Below are 13,607 nucleotides of genomic sequence, written 5' to 3'. Positions count from 1 at the left end.
AGCTTTTATTCTTGAAATTTGTTGTAGTAGCTCACAATTATAACTGAATTGATTATACTATAGCCATAAGACCGATTTCCAAACTCAACTGGCCAATTGATGATGTTTATATTGTTTCTTTTAAAATGTAAACAATCAAAATAATTTAAGCGAGCAGAGTATATTGACACTATATCTGTCATGAAACTCGAATGTTGGCTGTATCAATTACTTGTATTTTTGTGTTGTTAAGTACTATGAGTATTATATTCTCGTCCTTTGTAATTCAAAAGTTATTAATGGGCTAAAGCCAAAAAGGTAAAAATCTCAAAGTTTCAAAGGATTGGAACTGCTGATTTCAAAGCTTAACAGTTGAAATACCTTATCACCTATCGCTTTTCATAAGTTTTTGCAGTTCACGATGGAAAATCTGGTTCATAGTGAGAATTCTATATTTCAAGAAGACAGTACTTTGAAGGTTTTATTCGGTTTACTAAAATCTTTTATCTTGGATTGTTTTGAAAAAAGAAATTTGGATGTTCAATGCTTAGCCACTTTCAATTATTATGACGTTTTATTGAGAATCAAAGACTGTCTTGATAACGACAACAAGTCAATTGATATTACTTTTAGATATGACAAATCCGTGAAAAGTTTGGATAAATTGGCACAAACAATGAGTACCATAGGCACAAACGTATTCTACCATTGGTGCATGAACTTAATGTCTACTTTAGATCTAGATCAAAGTATTAATGCTGCTAAATGTTCCGTTATTCTATTACTTACTATTCCAAATTTAAAAATAGTAGAAAAGCCAGGTTTTCAAACACAATACAATAAAAAGGTATTACAAGCCAAACCTAGCATAAGCCTGTTGAGTAAATTGTTACTGAAAGGGGATTTATTAATATCAACAAAGTTCTGTTTATTGGATGTTGACTCTATCTTACCACATATACAAGATGCTCTTAAGACGGTAAATAACTCATTTGACATTAAATTGGAAGATAACACTGAAGTTTCTATGACAAAACTCAAGAGCTATTTTATAGATTTTTTGATATATGAAAATTGTTTTGGCTCAATTGGTGTCGGACCACAATCATTGGGTGAGCTGGATATAAGTTTTTGGTTCCAGGAGAAGTACATCATACCAGTTGTTAATATACTAAGATGGCTTGTTTTTAAAAATAATGATACATTAGCTGTTCATAATCAAAAACTTGAAAAGCTGTCTATATTAAAACCCAACTATAACTCGTCAGGTAAGGTCAATAAAGAGAAATCAGCAATTAAAAATGAAAACTTTAATGTATTCCCAGACATAGTTATATCCAAGAGACTATTGGGTACATCGACTGAGATGCCATTATGTACATTGGAATTTAAGAGACATAACATCGCAAGAATTTTCGACAATTTTCCATCAGAACAGTTTGAACCATTTTTTTACCAAGTATGTTCTCAGATGGTTGCTGCTGAAGTTTCTCTTGGATTTATTATAGACGGGTTCACAGTGTGCTTATTTATGATTAATTATCATTCACCAGAGTTTGAAAGCTATTTGAAAGATCACTCAAACAACAAATTCCCTATATCTTACCATTTGACTGATATCACTTCAAGTGATGTTACAGTAAGATCTTTAATCTTTGGTGTGTTATACTCGGAAGCTATGCTCTCATCTGAACAAATTAGATTGAAAAATGAAAAATTGGACCAATTGAAATACTGCTTGCTAAAGTCTTCAAAAGAGTTTGTTGCTGCTCTCAGAAGCTGGTGTGATCTTAACTACAAAGAATCCATAAAGTTTGATTCCTACACAATAAACCAGGACCAGTTGAATGGTTTGACCATTGCAAATGTACACAACGAGCTTGACCCACAAGTTATTAAGTTAACCAAGAAACTCTCCAACAATTTGTTCAATTTGAATTTAAGAGATGATGAAGATAGTGTTCTAATGTTGATCTTTGATCCAATCAGATTCATAATTTCGAACTTTAGAGAGGATCAAAAAACTGAAATTAAAGAATATATTGGAACTTTTAAAACCATGTTCAACAATCAATTGAAAACCCTAAGATACATTGACAAATCAAACAAACTGAACAAGAGTCAAATCAATACAGCTGAAGTTATCAGGAGTGGAAGCCTAAAAATCGAAATAGATGAAACGTATTTCTTTTGTGGTCATTTTATTCTTATGAACATTGATGTTGGTGATAAACCATCATCCAGAGAAGATTTCAATAGGGGCATGGAACAATTAAGAAATTTAAATCAAGCTGGCTTCAATTTTAATGAACTCCAAATGGATCATATGTTCTTTAAAGACCATAAGTTTTATTTCAATAATTTCTGGAATGTAATTTTTGGAACAAATGATGATGCAATTAGAAGAAACAAAACCTCATTTGAAGAGTTTGTTGATGGACACTGCTTTGAATTAAATAAGAGACAGAAATCTAATGATTGATTAAGATGATTTAAATTAATTCTATCGAATTTGATGTTTAAATATCTTCTTCCACTATAATAAATATATGATTAACTTGTCTTTATATGTAGTATGCTATTGTATGGCTCTGTTTTGAATCCAGCCGCTCATAACCTACCGCAATTTCAATTATCTTTCTCTTCTTTGGCGATATGAATCTTAATTTCGTACTCATTGGTTTAAGATCCATCGATTTTATGACTTTGATCAAGAATAAACAATATGAGTATAACGTAGCATAACTTTATATACCAAATATAATGACACGTTATTCTGTCATCATGAGATCCGAGGTGATAGTCACATGACTCTTCGTACAAATCAATACACTTTACGAGATCCGACCATATGTAAGGCTGGAAAATAGCATGTGAAAATTTCGTTCATTATTTTTTGGAAGCTTTTTACACATTCAGAGACAATAAGGCCTAGGACAGGAAATACTCAGACAATAGGCGATACTGTCATTTCAGAGAGACCATTGTGACACATTTGAGAAGATAATTCGGATACGATTATATACACCCATTAACAAACTAGTATCAGTTTTACGGGACCACACGCACGTTGATTAATTGATTACGCATTTATATATCCAATGTCAGATCAGCTATAGCATTAGCTTTTATACTATTATATTCAACAATACATATTCAATCAAGATCAGATATATACACATAGAAAGATGAACCATCCATCTGAAGATATAAAATCATCAATTTCAAGACCTTCAACTCCTCCTTTATTCAACATTGGATCCCCAGATTTCAAAAACTTCAAATCATGGGTACGATCCTCACCATTTGGAAATGATTCAGATCAAGGGAAAGATCAAATTCAATTATCTGATATGGATTTTGAAGCTGCTTATGCCATGTTTACTGCTCAAACGCCACCACAAGTTCCAGGAACACCACCATCACATCAAATTCCATTAACAAGTTCAAATTCACCAATAACAAATTATACTCAAGAAATTCATCAACAAATTCATGATCTTCAACAAAATCATCAAAAAAATAATGGAGGGAATTCTAAAATCAGTATGACAAGTCCTGGAATTGCACAATTTTTAACAAATTCGCCAAATTTATCACCATCAGATTTAGATTCTTTTGGAATTTTCCAAAATTATGATGAATTATTATCTGCAAATGAAAGTAATGCAATTGAACAATTTCTTGATAGTATAATGGATGAAAAATCTTCAAATAAACAAAATCAACAGAGAGCACAATCATCTCAGCAAAAACAATTACAAACCCCACAACCTGTTCAACCATTACAACCTTTAACTGCATTACAACCGGATCCAATGCCTCCATCACCAAATGAAGAATCCTCACAAAGTTTACAACCACATGTCCAAATATTCCCCAAAACTTCCAAACTTGAAGAGACTCAACACCTTAATTCCAATGAGAATAAGAGATGTAGTATAGACACACCATCACCAAATACTTCAAGTACTTCAAACACACCAAACACTTCAATATCAATAACATTAAACAATTCAACAAATTTAAACATCCCACAAGATTATAATAATTCATTCCCTAAGGAACTGGGTATATCAAACATAACACCTTCAATACCTAATACAAGATCTTCATCAAATTCATCAAATTCCTCAGTGATATCAAGACAATATAAAAAAAGAAAATTACTTACTGAAGATGAAAAAAAATATAATCATACAAGTAGTGAACAGAGAAGAAGAAGTATTATAAAAAATTCTTTTGATAATTTAGTTCAATTATTACCAAATGTGAGAAATACTAAAAAACCAACAAAATCTGTTGTATTGGAAAATACAGCTTATGAAATTGAAAGATTAATTAGTATTAATAATGAATTAAGAAAACTACTGGATAGTAATTAATGAGATAAACGTCGACAGCAATATGGGTAATATATAATAAATTAATAATTTACGTGATAAAATTAATGACTATAATAATATAGTCAACGTGAATTATAACTAAAAACAAACTTATTTTTTTCTTTTGTAAATTAAAAATATATTAATAAAATTTCTGTGAAAACTAATCATGACCAATTAACTAAATCTTAACTCATTTCAAAACTGTATATAATAATAACGATAATATATTGTCTTTTTTTTTCTTTCTATAGATGGATAGCACACAATCAAAATCTATAAGTTCAAATCATTTAAAATTTGTCCTGCTAATGCCTTATACATCCATGTATTACCAAGAACTTTCTTAAAATGAACACCAGATAAACCAACTAATGGAACTTTAACAACATGAATTTCAAATTTTAATGGTGTACGTGCTTTATTTGAAGCATTTTGTCTTTCAATAGTGTTTGCATCACTAGCAGTATTATTAAATATTTGACCAGATTGACCACCACTTGTTGAAGTAGTACGAGCTCTACCTTGTTCAATTCTACTTGAAATTAACATATCACTACCACCTTGACCAGCATTTAATGATTCCAGTGATGCAGATGAATCATAATCATTATTACTTGCAGATTGTGAACGTGTATGAGCAGTTGGTGAAGCTGTATAATTATTTGATTCATATTTGCTTGTTGCAACTGGTGTTGGTGGTATTGCTGGTGTATTACCTCCATTTTTGCGTCTATATGATCCTAATATACTTCCACCAATTGAAAATTTTCTTCTATGAGCATTTTTAGATGATGGAGTTGATTGTTGATCAAATGATTCTTCACCTAATGAATGACCATCATTTGTATTATTACGTTCTAATTGTGGATTTCTTGAATCTTGAACATGATGAGTTGAAGTGGAACCACTTGAAGATTTAGCTGATTTCAAACTATTATTTACTTCTTCTTCTGTTAAATTCTCATTTTTAGTTGTATTTGGATCTGGTGCATTCACCACTATTGATGGTTGTTCAATTGATGGAGTATGAACACAAATAAAACCACCACGAACTTCAGTAAATTTAACACCTAATTTAGTTAATGCAGTTATGATATTATAACGAATAACAGGCAATGGTTTAGTTGAAGTTGTTTGAACAGAGAAGAACCCTTTAAGGAATAATGATCTTGGATATTCAATTGATGGCATTGTACCTTCAGGTGCTTTTGAAGCTTGTGCAAGAATTTGTGATTCATTTAATTCAACAGTTGGTAAATCTGATAATCTATTATGACCTTGATTATTAATTGAATTATTAGATGTAACCAGAGTAGCTCTATCACCAGTTGGAGAATAATCATCTAATGTAACATCATCAAAAAATGCATCATCATTCAAATCTGTAGGTAATGGTGGTAATGCAGAAGCTTCATCAGTACGATAAGATGATGATGGTTCACGACGAGCAGCATGACCAACTGATTTAGCTCTAGCAGATGGATGGAATTTTTTAGCTGGAATATCAACTGGTTTCAAAGTATTGTTATTGATACTTGATCCACTTTCAACTTTTTGATTAGCATTTGAATTAACAGCACCAGTATGTTCAGAGACAGTTCTATTATGTTGTTTAGTTGAACTTGGAGGATGTAATGAATTATGATCAACTTTTGTTGTATTAGATGATGGTGTATCGTTATCAAATGGTGATTTTCTATTTAATTTCATACTACCAACACGACGAACTAATGCATCTTGTTGTGGTGACATCAGATATTTATTATCAAATCTTGAATTGTCAGCATTGAAACCAGCAGGATGTGTAGAACCATCAATATTTGAAGGTAATGGATGATCTGATGGAGGTGGACGTCTTGTTGATTGTGATCTTTTTTGACTAAATCTTCTAAGAATTGAATTGAAACCTTTACCACCTTCTTCTTGAGCACTTTGAGATTGTGGTTGTTTTTGTTGAGCACTCAGTATGAAATCTTCATTACCAGAAGCTTGTGAAGTAGAAATTTGTGGTTTTTCTGGGAATGGTGGAGGTGAAGTTGTTCTTGGTGATGTATGTGCAGCTTCTGGGAATGCAATAATTGGTGCTTGTTTTGGAGTTTCATCTTTAGGTTTAGGAATTGATGATTGTGAACTTGGTTGAATAGTACTTGTAGCAGTAGCAGTAGCAGTAGCAGAGGCATTTATAGTATCTGGAGTTTCCTCTTTAGGTTGTTCTTTAACAGCTTGTGGAACATCAACAATTGATTGTTTAGCCTTTTTACGTTTCAACATTTCTTCAACTAGATAATAGATTGATATTAATGGATGAAATCCAATAGTTGGATCAAATTGACCTTTTGTTACAATTGAATCTGGGTTTTGATATCTATTCCAATTTTCAGATGCATCTTGATATAATTTTGATGAAACAATTTGATTTAAATCTCTTGTAATTTGTTCTTCATTTTTACCAAATTCTAATTTTGCCATTTCTGCAATAGTTAAAGGATCTAATTGAATAGGTAATGGAATTCTATGTGGTACAAAAGAAGTTGGTGGACCTTCATAACCTTTAATAATCCATGGATGTGTCATAACTTCAGCGAGACCAGCTCTTTTATTTGGATTAACAACCAACATTCTTGAAAGAAGAGATACCACTTCTTTTGAAAGATGATCAGGATATTCAACTTTACCTTTTTTAATTTTTTCATGTAAAACAGAAACATCTTGATCATCAAAAGGTACTTTACCACAAACCAGTACATATAAAACAACACCAAAAGACCAAACATCAACTTCTGGACCAATATAAGGATGTGCTGATAATAATTCTGGTGCAGCAAAATATAAAGAACCACAATAAGTTTTCAATAATGAATCATTTGAATAAAAATTTGATAAACCAAAATCAATGATTTTTATATCACCAGTATTTGAAATCATTATATTTTCAATTTTTAAATCTCTATGAACAACGTTATTTCTATGTAAATAATCTAAAGCAGATGCAATACCTCTAACAAATTTTCTTGCATGACGTTCTTTTAATGAACCATGACTAACAATGTAATCCAACATTTGACCACCAGAAACATATTCAAATAACATATAATAATGATTTGACATTGTAATAACTTCAAATAAACGACATATAAAAGGGTGATATAAGATTTTACCTAAAGAAGCTTCTCTAATTGTTCTTCTATCTCTTGCAAGTTCTTTTTCATATTCTTTTTGACGTTTTTCCAGTTCTTTTTGATCAACAGGTGGAGGATCATTTGCATGAGCTCTAGCATACAGTCTTGCAGCTCTTGGAATGATTTTTATAGCACAAACTTCATTAGTTCTTCTATGTCTTGCTAATTTAACTTTACCCATCGAACCAGCACCTATAGTTTTCATGAAATCCCATTCACCTATTGAGCGACGATGAAATTGATTTTGATTTGGTTTTTTAGATGAAGGTTGAGGCGGCTGAGGTTGTTGTTGTTGTTGTTGTTGTTGTTGTTGTTGTTGTTGATGGTGATGATGATGATTTTGAGAAGGTGTTCTATTAACAGATGATGATCTTTGATGATGACTTTTAGGATTTGGAGCAAGTTGAGATGGTGGAATTTGACCTTGAGCTTGAGATACAGCTTGTTGTTGGGCTAATAGTTGTTGCTGTTGTTGTTGTTGTTGATCAACACTAACAGGGGGCAGAAGTCTAGTTGGAGTTGGGGTTCTTGAATTGGAATGAACATCTAATGTCTTTGTATCCAGTGGAGGTAGTTGCTGAGCAGCGTACTGTGAAGTTGGAGAACCTTGTCTTTGATAATTTTTATTTATATCATTTGGAATTGGAACTTGAACAGGAGCTTGAATAGGAATTTGATTTGAACCTTCATTTGGAGTCAATTGACCTGAAGGTCTTTGAAGAGAATTTGATCTTTGAGGTGTAGTATTTCCACCCAACAGATTACCGCTGGTATTTCGTAGCATTCTTGGAGTAGCTGGGACAGCAGTTGGAGGTCTTTTATTGATGTTTATAGCTTGTGCAGTATGGGCAGTACTAGGCCTTACTTTTGGTAAAACTGAAGCCTTTTGATAATTAGGATTGATATGATAATCTGGATCTTGGTCCTGGGACATTTCTTTAAATGTTTTTTTGATTCAAATGATGATGGAATACTGATTAATTGTTGTTATGAAATATTGGTTTTTGTGTAAGATATTGAAAATTCCTAAAAAAATGATCTATTGTAAAAATAACAAACAAATAATGAATTTTGAACTTGAAATAATAGAAACAATAATCTCAGTTTGTATATCAATGTAGTGACGAAATTTGATATAATTGAATTTTTTAACAAATCAAATATTGAGTATTGATGAAATTGAAATTTGACGTGTTTATAGGAGATATAGATCTCTTTCTCCCTGTTGGACAATTCAACACTAGCTGATAGATTTTTGCACAGAAACCAAATAGTGGTGTAGAATGAGACTAGTGTTCTGAGAACAGCGCACCGTGTGTCAATTGAGCCTAAGAACAGCGTTACAAGGACCACTGATTGTTGTGGATTGTTGGGTATAAGTTTGCCTTTTCCCATTTCTCAGTGCCATTGATTTCACTTTTCGCTAAATTCAAGCCCACTTGATCCCGTTCGCGAAGAGTCACCCGGCACAGGAGACCCAGCCTATAAATAACCATATTAGCATTTAACCAGCATTTAACCAGCAGTAAAAGACAAAGACAAAGACACTAGACAGAAACTGGGAGGACACTGGGCACATGTGTACACATAACATTGATAAGAAACTAGGAATGTGTGTGTATGTGTGGACTACAGAGGAATGTAGACGTATCACAGAATATTAAAATACTGGTCAATTGATATTGGTATACAATAGATTATCTTAGTCCGAGATATTGTGATATCTAATTATCCACCTGGAACACCCAGAAACTCCAGTTTTTTTAGAAAAGATGGTATAAATAGACTACAAGTACACAGTGACAGTACCACAATACCACCTCTCACACAACCACTCTAAAGAACCCTTTTGAATCACTGATCTCTCCATAATCAACTTGTAATAGTGTTCATTCGCGATCAAATTTAGCACGCGTGAATCGCGACTTTTCAATTTTCTTTCGTGTCTTTGAACATTTGAAAACATTTGATCTAGAACAACAATCAGTACAACATACTTTTGCCTAAGGATTGATTAGTATACTTGAGTCACACTGATATATTGTTGCTATCACTCAGGCCTCTCATTCCAACAAGGTACACTTTCACATAAAATCACGAAAAATTATGTCAAGATCCTCCAAAACTGCAACTCCAGTTAGTGATAATCATCCAGCAAATAAATTAACATTTATTGATGAAGAAATTAAAATTCAATTACAAAAAACTCCATTCCAATTAGTAATAGAAGCTGCAAATTATCAACAGCAATTAAAAGAAGTTAGAAATGATTGGAAATACGCGTTTGTATTACAATGGTTATACCTTTTCCGTGGTGCTATAAGATTATCTGGTGAACCTTTCAATGTTGATCTTATTGAAGAAGAATTGGTTGGTTTAAGTGAACCTTCATTATTAAATAAAATCGCTACAAATCTCTTGTCTGTTACTCTTGGTGCTAAAGTTAATAATATTGAAGATTTTGGTTATAAAACTATGTATCTTTTAGGTGAAAAGACAAATTTATTAGGTAATGAAGATCATCCAATTGATTTTGAATCACTTTCATTATTAAACAAATTTGAAATTTTTTATCTTTTAATTTTTGAAATTCAATATTCTGATAATTTTAGAAAACAAGTTGAAAAATATGAAAAAGAAAATGAATTAAGAATTGAACCAATTTTTGAAATTAATGATGAAAGTTTTTTTTTATTAAGTGATAATAGAATTTATTCAAGAATTTTGAATGGATACCCAAAGTTAAATATACCGAGAAAATTCAAAAATGCAAAATTAATTCAAGATCCAGAAGTTGAATTTCCTGAAATTGAACCAAATTTCCAATGGAAATTAATTGCTAATGGTATTTATGAAATTCATGATTTCTTGAAATCAATTGAAAAAGATAAGAAATATAAACCATTATTCTTGAATATTAAAGAATATATTAATATCATAGCTCAAGATGATTTAAATAGAAGAAGAAAAGTTTTGAAAAGAAAAAGAGAACAACAATTAACTGAATTAGTATCAAATAGAAAACGTTCTTCAAGATTACAAGAAAGAGAAGAACAATTAAAATTAGAAAAAGAACAAAGAGAAGCTCAAGAAGCTCGTGATAGAGAAGAACAAGCCAAGATAAAATTAGCTAAAAAAGTTAAATCAAAAGAAAATTCAATAAAGAGAGAATTTGAAGAAAAGTTACGTAATTTAAGTTCAAGTAGAAGAACAACAGTTTTTGGTGATTCGAATTATCAAGTTGGTCCTAAACCAGCTGATATGGAATTAGGTGAAGGTGAATGGTTATTTGAATGTTATTGTGGTGTTCGAGAATTAAATTATGATGATGGTGGGAAATTAATTTCTTGTGAAAGATGTTTTAGATGGCAACATTTGAAATGTCAAGATCGTTTAATTCAACAAGAATTAATTAAAAATTCAAATGAATTCTTGATTTGTAATTGGTGTAAACAAGATTTAGAAAAACAAGTTGAATTAAAATTAGAACAAGAACAATTACAAAGACAAAAAGAATTTGAAGAAAAACAAAGATTAAAAGAATTACAAAAACAAAAAGATGAAGAATTAAAATTACAATTGATCGAGGAAGAACGTAAAAGAAAAGAAGAATATGAATTAGAAAGAGAAAGAAGAACTCAAGAAAGAGAAAGATTAAGAGCTTATGGAATTACTTCTCAAACTCAATCACCAGATCCAATAGATCATCAAACACAAGCTCAACCTCAAACTTCAATTGTTCAATCACATTCAAATAATGGTGAATTTAAAAACCATTCAAATTTACCAATTATGGGTTCATTCCATACAATTCCTAAACCATCAGCTCCACAAGTTTCACAAGCTCCAGTAGTTGAACAAGCTTCACATGTTGAACAAAATACAAATCCTTCACAAGTTCAATTACAACCACAGCCAACACAACAACAAAATGGTAATTCAATTTCAAATGAACAACCAGTTTCAACTGAAAATCAAAAGCCAGAACAATCAATCAATCCAACTCCAGAACATTCAGAAGCAAAACCTCAACAACCACAACAGCCACAAGTTGAACAACCTCAACAAACCCAACAGGCTGAACAACAACATCAACCAGGATCAATAACTACACCAATCCCCGCAACAAAAACATTATCACCACAAAATCCTGAAAATCAAACAACATCAACATCAGAAAAAATTACTGAATCACCATCTCGTTCTTTTTCAATTCAAAATATTTTACAATGATTAAAGACTTTCAATCAATCATATATAGATATTAATAACTATTTGTATAATAAGAAGGGAATGACTACATATACCTAAAAATTTAAAAAGTTTCATATATTTATTTCATTAGATCGTAAAGTTATATAGCTATTCTTCAGTTTCAATTTGGTCTGGTGTATCTTTTATACTATGTTTTGTCTTTCTTTTCTTTTTAGGAGGAGATATATGAATATGAATTTTTGAATTTTCACTTTGATTGATTATAACTTTTTGAAATTTTTTGGATTTTGATTTATGTTTATGCTTGGACTTTGATTTTGATTTTGATTTTGAATTATCAGTTTGAATTTGTTGATCTTGTTGGTCTTGTACTGATTCATTATTTTCCACGCCTTGTAATTTCAGTTCAAGTATATTCTTAGCATATTTTAAGCCATCAATTTCTTTTTCCAAACTAGCAACTTTTTCAACTTCTTCTTGAAGTTCATTGACAACTTCCTCATGAGTTTTTTCTAACTCTTTGAATGAATTTTCTAGTGATTCTCTTTTCGTTGATTCTTCACATAATTTTTCATATAAATTCTTAAAATTCTGTAAATCTTCAATTAAAGTCTTACTTGTACTTAATTCTTTATCTAGCTTTTCTTTTTGAATTTTATTTTCCCTTATTAATTTCTTAATCTCTTTAATTTTTAGTTGATTTTGATGTTGTTCATTTTTAATATCTGATTTTAATGCTTTGTTCTCTTTTGTTAATTTTTGAACCTCACTATTGGAATCAGAAGAATCATCAGATTTTGCTTTAGATTTCAAGTCATTAAGTTCATCTGTTAATTCTTTAATTGATTGTTTTAATTCAATTATTTCATTTTTAGCTTGAGCTATTTGTTTATCCTTTTCAGATGCTTGAATAACATATTGTCGTATTATGAAGTCATGATTTGGCATTTGAGTTGGAGCATCATTAATCAAAGATTGTATTGTAGCTGGATTAGACCCTGTCATATCACTTGAGTTATACTATCACAAGTTTTAAACAACAATTGATATTCAACAAAAGCATCTATCATATACGCGTTAAAGAGTATAAAAAATTAATTTCGCGACATTGTTAAAAAATTTACGATATTCTGTCAAAATTACACGGGTAGAAAAGTACAAGTAGTATGCATAAATATTCTTCATTTCATTAAAAATTCATTAAACTATAAAACTATCAGGGTTAATAATCAGGACTTTCTGGACTATAACCAGGCGATGTGGGATATATGTAGGAGATGCTGGACTGTATTTAGGAGACGTGGGATTATCGTTAGATGATGTGGCCTTATGATGGCTTTCCGGTCTGTAATCATTATATGGGAACCCATAAGCTTCATGTGGACCACCCCATTGTGACCTATTTTCAGCTTCATATTGTGAACCACCCCATTCACCCCATTGTGCCCTATGTTTTGAAAATGGATCGACAGGTGTTTCTTTCCTTGATTCTCTTGAGTGTTTTGCATCTTTAGTTTTCTTCCTTTTCTTCTTTGGAGGAGTGGAAGTATATTGAATATTGATAGTAGAGCCTTTAGATTGATTTATAATAAGTTTTGGTATCATTGGGTTTTCAGTTCTTATATCATCATTTGATTGTGTAGCTTTGTTCGTTTGATCATTATTATTTTGATTTTTAAGTTTATCTTGAAGGTGTTTTGTAATTGATCTTAATTGATTGGCCTCACGTTCTGTTACTGATATAGCTCGTTCTTTATACTGTAAATTACTTTCAAGTTTTTCTTTATCTTTGTTCAATTTCTCAATCTCAAGATCTTTAGTTGTGATTATTTGTTGTTTTTCCACC

The 13,607-nt window shown here is 31.1% G+C and overlaps 5 protein-coding genes across 5 annotated transcripts; 3 read left to right on the top strand and 2 right to left on the bottom strand.

The window, feature by feature from the left end:
* Positions 1-400: 400 nt before the first annotated feature.
* Positions 401-2,461, top strand: BN7_6334 (uncharacterized protein; the record flags this gene model as incomplete). Its single annotated transcript, XM_011273100.1, has 1 exon — positions 401-2,461. The coding sequence occupies one exon, from the start codon at positions 401-403 to the stop codon at positions 2,459-2,461; it is 2,061 nt and encodes a 686-aa protein (XP_011271402.1).
* Positions 2,462-3,167: 706 nt separating this feature from the next.
* Positions 3,168-4,364, top strand: INO2 (Ino2p; the record flags this gene model as incomplete). Its single annotated transcript, XM_011273099.1, has 1 exon — positions 3,168-4,364. One exon carries the CDS (start codon positions 3,168-3,170, stop codon positions 4,362-4,364), a length of 1,197 nt encoding a protein of 398 aa, XP_011271401.1.
* Positions 4,365-4,640: 276 nt separating this feature from the next.
* Positions 4,641-8,480, bottom strand: BN7_6332 (KIN1/KIN2 family serine/threonine-protein kinase; the record flags this gene model as incomplete). Its single annotated transcript, XM_011273098.1, has 1 exon — positions 4,641-8,480. The coding sequence occupies one exon, from the start codon at positions 8,478-8,480 to the stop codon at positions 4,641-4,643; it is 3,840 nt and encodes a 1,279-aa protein (XP_011271400.1).
* A 1,172-nt stretch (positions 8,481-9,652) lies between these two features.
* On the top strand, positions 9,653-11,779 carry IOC2 (Ioc2p; the record flags this gene model as incomplete). The annotated part of the gene is made up of 1 exon (XM_011273097.1): positions 9,653-11,779. The coding sequence occupies one exon, from the start codon at positions 9,653-9,655 to the stop codon at positions 11,777-11,779; it is 2,127 nt and encodes a 708-aa protein (XP_011271399.1).
* Positions 11,780-11,908: 129 nt separating this feature from the next.
* BN7_6330 (Laminin subunit alpha-3) lies at positions 11,909-12,766 on the bottom strand (the record flags this gene model as incomplete). Its single annotated transcript, XM_011273096.1, has 1 exon — positions 11,909-12,766. The coding sequence occupies one exon, from the start codon at positions 12,764-12,766 to the stop codon at positions 11,909-11,911; it is 858 nt and encodes a 285-aa protein (XP_011271398.1).
* Positions 12,767-13,607: the final 841 nt, after the last annotated feature.

The sequence above is a fragment of the Wickerhamomyces ciferrii genome, contig 00266 (assembly GCF_000313485.1).
Source record: "Wickerhamomyces ciferrii WGS project CAIF00000000 data, strain NRRL Y-1031 F-60-10, contig 00266, whole genome shotgun sequence".
NCBI lineage: Eukaryota > Fungi > Ascomycota > Saccharomycetes > Phaffomycetales > Wickerhamomycetaceae > Hansenula > Hansenula ciferrii.
The sequence above is the reverse complement of the archived record's forward strand: the minus strand, read 5'-3'. Positions and strand labels throughout refer to the sequence as shown.